General features: G+C 41.4%; 1 protein-coding gene across 2 annotated transcripts; it reads left to right on the top strand.

Annotated features, from left to right (window-relative positions):
* Window positions 1-382: 382 nt before the first annotated feature.
* Window positions 383-2949, top strand: LOC114881125. Of its 2 annotated transcripts, none has more exons than XM_029197787.2 (3): window positions 383-419; window positions 819-886; window positions 973-2949. In XM_029197787.2, the coding sequence occupies exon 3, from the start codon at window positions 1595-1597 to the stop codon at window positions 2570-2572; it is 978 nt and encodes a 325-aa protein (XP_029053620.2). In that variant the 5' UTR covers window positions 383-419; window positions 819-886; window positions 973-1594; the 3' UTR covers window positions 2573-2949. The 2 variants fall into 2 exon arrangements, with proteins under 2 accessions (XP_029053620.2, XP_029053621.2); XM_029197788.2 differs by having other exon boundaries at window positions 968-2949.
* Window positions 2950-6133: the final 3184 nt, after the last annotated feature.

Here is a 6133-nt window from a genome sequence, read left to right as displayed (position 1 = left end):
TCACCCAGTGGGAATCGGAGAACAGAAGAAAAGTTAAAATTTGTTGGACAGTGTTATTAAACCTGTATATTGACTCGCCAATTTTCATAATTCACGTTAAAATTCAATCCGCTAAAATTGTTAACTATGTTATTTTATATTTAATATTGATAGTTATCTGTCGGGCAAGAATGTTTTGGAAATTGTACGGCGTAGAACTATCGAAAAGCCGTTAGACAGAGTTGGATAACCAATAGAGAAGGAAAACATGATCTAGAAGATTTCGTCTAGCACGCGCCCTCAACCAATAGCGACGCACGTGACGCCACCGTCACGCGCCATGGTTTGCCGAAATGTCCCCACGCAGGACATCGTCCTCGCGACGGGCCCTTCTGGCCAGGATCGCGATCGAAAGCGATCACTCTTCGTCGATCAATCGTGTAAGTACGTGACGGGTGCCCGAGCGACCGAGAGATAGAGTTGTCGAGGAACATCGTGTAAATTAGCTGCGCGGCAAGTCCTATCCGTAGGCAGAGTGTCGAGAGGGTAAATTTCGCGATTTCGCGGCAAAGACTCAGCGACGCGCACGTAAAATCTTCATACTATAAAAATTCTATCTTTTCTTTCTGTGTTTTAATCCGTTTGTTCGCGTAGTTTTCGATTTAGCTTCATTGTCGCGTTATTAATTGAATATTTTAGAATCGTGTCGTCGTCTTGTTCGTACTCGTCGTATTTCGTGATTCGTTAATTGTTCGCATGAATTGCAATAAATATACGGTCAACCGCGCGCGAGAAGTGCGTGTGTGGTGAGATCTCTATCTTCTCTCTTGGTGTTCCAGATTACCAGGCAACGAGTTTTCGACGTTCAAAAAGCGACTTAACATATATTGTAATATTCATTTGCACGGTAAGCTTGTTCATTGCTAATCTTTCGAGCACGGCTAAAATTATAAATCACTTTTCTTTTCTTTTCTTTTCTTGGTGACAGCGCAGCGGTGGGATATTCCGTTTTCGTTCAGTGAAATCGTGTGTTGGCTGTATTTCTTTGAACATTTCTTTGAATCTATTATTACTTGAATCTCTTACTAGAACCTTTGATTTGCAATTCAGACAAAAACGGGATTTTTCATATATTGAACACTCATTTTACCACATTTGCCGCGCATTGCGTCGTATATTGAATATATTATTGCAAATTGTTGATTATTGTGTATTTATATTGTATAATTCCTGTTAATTTGATTTATATATTTTTGTGTGTTGCGATAATTGTTCGCTTGCGTTGCGGTAATTTGTCAAATTCCGTTAATTATTTATTTGTCTGTTATATTTATTATTTATTAATCTATTTATTTCTATTTATTTCTATTTATTTATTTATTCTTATTTATTTTGCGTTATTTATTTACTTATTTAATTATTTTGTGTTCTGTCCACTCATTTTGTGTTCCATTCAGATTATTTCTCTATTTTGATTCATACGATCGAACAATTATCGCAGATTTCGTTTTGAATACGGTGTGCTACATTATTTGATTATTTGTGAATATTTATATTTATTTGTGTCTTTTTCTACTGATCTATATTTTGTAACTGAAAAAGTACACTTTGGAATATGTACGATCCGCCGATTGATGCGGGCGCGAGCGGAAGCGCCTCGCAAACGATCCGCGATGACGGTGACGACCTTTTCGCCACTGTAATCGAACAGCGATTTATGCCGAAGAACACGTATCACTATTACTATTGTCAAATCGCGAACATCCGCATGAGGCGCGACGAATCCGTGTACGTTTTCCATGATCGAATTAGGGCCTTGCTTATGGACATAGAAGATATAATTAAGACCGATTACGAAGGTGATAGTCAGCTGATGATGGCACCAGTTCGAACTACGGCGTTAGATTCATTTATTTATGGGTTACCTGATGACATAGCGAGAGTCGTGGAAGCGCAAGATCCTAAAACGTTGGAGAATGCAGTAGAGATAGCAGTTCGCGTGGAATCGCGGCATCGCCGTCGATTACTGTGGCATGATTCTCGACATCCGAGTTACGATTTAGGGTATCGCCGGGAACATAGCGATCGCGATTATAGACCGCGTTATGAGGGTCTCAGCCCTGAGCGGAACTATGGTCGACCGTATCCACGTTTTGATTCATATTCACCTGTTAGGCACGAGCCTCATTCGCCAAGGCAAGGCTCGTACTCGCCAACAAGACAACAACCGAGTCGGGAGTTTAATCGGGCTACGAGCCCTGATAGGGCGTTTAATACCGAATCGCGAGATGCACCCGCCCAGCAGACGCATCATTGTAAATCTTGCCGTTGTGCGAGGGCATCATACGCGCGAACAAATGTCCATTCGCGTTCATCAAGTCCAGAAACTGTATCGACCGAGACGTTACGATCAAGGAGCGATCACCGCCCGTGCTCTCCATCTTTGGGTGAGCCGGTAGCAGGACCTTCGACCGCGTCCCGCAGATCGCCGTCTCCGAACGCGAGAGATCCTTTGAACACGACGACGAGTCGACGGTTACTCGAGCGTCATCTGAATCAAAAAGTACAATTTAAGACACGGTCTTACGATTAGCCATAGAAACGAAGCGCCACACGCCCATCGTTAAAATTCCATCGGTAGATCTTGAAACAGGAAACGCGCATTTTCTAGTCGATACGGGCGCGGAAATAAACTTAATTAAACTGAATTTATTGCGAAATGATTTTCCAATCGCAACGCATGAGGCCACGATTATATCCGGGATAACCCCTCAAAAGGATCGTACGATAGGAACGACTATCGTCTACGTACGATACGTTTTCTGTTACGCCCCGGCGGAAAATTTGAAATTCATCCGCCTTGCGTCCCTTATCAAGCCCTTTTGGGTTCCGAGAGTATCTCATGTGAGGGGCGTGAGGTGGGTGTTTCACTTTTCCGCCAATCTTTTCGTTCCTCCTCGACCTTGTACATTCTTGTCAAGCCTTTCGAGGTTACGAGGATTTCTCATGCAGGGGTGTACAAGGAAGAGTTTGAGTTTAATTCTTTTCTATTTTTGACTTCTTCTATCGCTTTCTCTTCTTTATCTGCTCTACCCTGGAATCGTGTATCTTGTCAAGCCCTTCGGGGTTACGAGGATTTCTCATGCGAGGTACACGAGGAAAGGTCGTTTCTATTTCTTTCTTTATAATAGTTTACGTGACACTCCTTGAAACTATCGTCGCCAACCTCGGGTTAGCTCGAGAGAGAAAGAGAGCCGTAGCATAATACCAGCACTATGCAGTTAGCCAGTGCTTCGCATTTCGGGAATTCCCCTGCTAACTGCGTAGAAACGGGAAAATTGTAATAACTTCTTTGTTAAGAAAACTCTTTCTCTCTCTATTGCACAAAGCGTCAGCCGGTCCAATAAGGATCATTATTACCTGATAGGAATGATAGTGTGAAAGAGTGGACGAATGAATATCTATTTAGACGATGAAAGTAAGGAATGAGAACCCTTATAAAGGCAAACGTCGCGAACGTTCGACCGCCGCGCCGTTCGAAAATCAAGGCTCGCTCGAAGCAATAAACACTATTGTATTGAAAACTCTAAGAACTACCTAGCGATAACGGCAAATTCGAACAAAGGAACGTTCTCGAAGGAATGTTCGCCAGATGGTAATTGTTTAAATTCATTAGAAAACGAATGCCGAATCCAGCGAAACAAATATGCGAATAGAGTGTTTAATGAACGCATAATTTGCCACGGCATTGCGATTACCGTAAGCGCATCGTCCGTTTTTAAACCTGTTAAAATTGACCATCTTCGTTGCAAATCAGGAAAGCAAATAATTTTGATCCCGTTAAGGGAGAATATACGGATGACGGTTTCATCTATTAAACCTATATATTTTAATCTCAAATCTCATTCTACATTTCAACCAAATCAATAGTATTTAATAATTAACCAAATCAATCATTTAGTAATTATACATATAAAAAGAAATACTGCGTTGTTTCTGAAAACCGTTGAAACTATCATGGCGACGAAATAGAAAGAAAAAGGAACACCAAAGAAAGGGGATGAAAGATCTTCGTCTAGCTCGCGCGTCTTAGCCAATCACCGGGCACGCGACACTGCCGAAAACGCCCTACGATTCGTCAAACCGTCCCCTCCAAGGACGATGATCGCGCGACGGGCCCTTCGACCGTCGATCTCGCGTAAAATTCCTCGCTCTTGATCGATCAATCGTAAGTACGTGATCGGGAGCCCGCGTGTCCGAGAGACAGAGTTGTTCGGAATTCGTGATAGTTTTCCTCTGCGGTAGACTTCCGCGTAGCGAGGCAGAGTGTCGTGGTAGTTGAAATCATCCGTTTCTTAACAAGGACTCATAGACACGCACGTTAAATTTTCCTCCTACCTAATTTTCTGTCTTTTCTTTCTGTTTTTAAATCGTTTGCTCGCGTAAATTTCCGTATTAACTTCACTTCGCGTAATTATATATTGATTTTTCGTATTTCTTTAGTGTTTGTCTCTCGTCGACGTACTCGTCCGAATAATTCGTTTCTGCCGCGACAAGTACAGTGATCGAAAATCTTAACGTTCTTTGGTGTTCCAGATCATCAAGCGAATACACATAGCGTACTACAAGCGAATTTATAAATCTTGTATTCTATTATACAGCGTATCGGTAAGTCGATCCTATTACCATTTTTGAACACGACGTTTATCCATTGGCAAAACGGGCGATCTGGTCCAGCCTTTCGAGGTTACGAGAGTATCTCAGGTCAGATCGTTCCATCATACCAGGTATTGATTATTATTTTCAATTATTATTATTACGATTTCCTTTTCCATTTCTTGTATTATCAAAGGGGCACCTTAGTCCAGCCCTTTCGAGGGTTACGAGAGTACCTCAGGCTGGGGTGTACCCCCTCGAGCGAAAACCGCCGATTTTACGTCTAATCAAATTTTGATTGAAGGAAAGCGAAATAATAATCATCTCGCGCGACCGGTATACTACTCATAGGGTTTCAATTGTGATATCAGAGCGTTTGCATATTATTATATTTTTGTTAATTAATACTAAGCATCTTTACCCTTGTCAAAAACTTGCATGAACTGGTATTTTCAATATAAACGAGTTTTCCAAATTTATTCATATCTCAATTTTGGCATTTCTTGTATTTTGTTATTCACTTGACTTTTTCATTCAAAATTAAACCAGTTTCATTTACTTAAACAGTTTCAAAATTTATTTCAAACACACCTAACACTTTTCAGTTAAAACACGCCTACCAACGTATACAGATTCAAGGAGGGACCCGTACGAGACCTAAGGCGTTGAACGAACCCAACGAAAGGCTAATAAACTAAATTCTAATCTAACATCTTATTAACTTTGCCTTTCGTCTTTTAATTGTCGAGAGCGCTAACCCGCTCAAGACTGGTGGCAGCGATTACCAACCATCGCGTCAGAATAGGGGAGAAAGAATAGGGAATTGTATTTCAAGTATCTAATTGAAATTCACTCTTTAATAATTATACTTCTTTTCATTTCTTTCCTTTTTATGTTGCGCCGTCGCACGCGCAACGTAACATTTCCATTAAACACGGATGGCATTTTAGGACAAGAATATTTACGGCAAGAACGGGCCGAAATTTCTTTCGCACATAACACGCTGGTCACTCAGACCGACCCCGTTAGGCCGTATCGTTTCGTGGATGAACATTCATTAGACTTCTCTGAGCGTCGAACGCTAAAACCGCGTACCTATGTTATTGTCACGTCAGGAAAATTTTGCAAATTTGTCCACCTCACATTCCCTTATCAAGCCTTCGGGTTGTAGGAGTCTCCTCATGTAAGGGGCGTGAGGGGGATGAATTACTTCTTCATTATTACAATTTTCTCCTCGACTCTGGGCTTTCCCATCAAGCCTTCGGGTTGTAAGAGTCTCTTCATGTGGGAAATGCACAGGGAAGAGTTTGAGTTTATAATCATTCTACTTTTGTCTTTTCTATCCTTTAATTCACTCTACCATTTCTCAATTCTTTTCTTTAGTTTATTACCCCTCCTTGAAACTATCGTCATGCTCAACTGCGTAGTAACAGATTCCGTTTTAGAAAAACTAGGTTTCGACCGGGGAGAAGTATCGTAAACAGCGTTCGCTGCACAG

Source organism: Osmia bicornis, chromosome 14 (genome assembly GCF_907164935.1).
Source record: "Osmia bicornis bicornis chromosome 14, iOsmBic2.1, whole genome shotgun sequence".
Classification (NCBI taxonomy): Eukaryota; Metazoa; Arthropoda; class Insecta; order Hymenoptera; family Megachilidae; genus Osmia; species Osmia bicornis.
The sequence above is the reverse complement of the archived record's forward strand: the minus strand, read 5'-3'. Positions and strand labels throughout refer to the sequence as shown.

Coding starts and splice junctions, on each gene's coding strand:
- LOC114881125 (XM_029197787.2), top strand. CDS start 1,595: ATGTACGATCCGCCGATTGATGCGGGCGCGAGCGGAAGCGCCTCGCAA.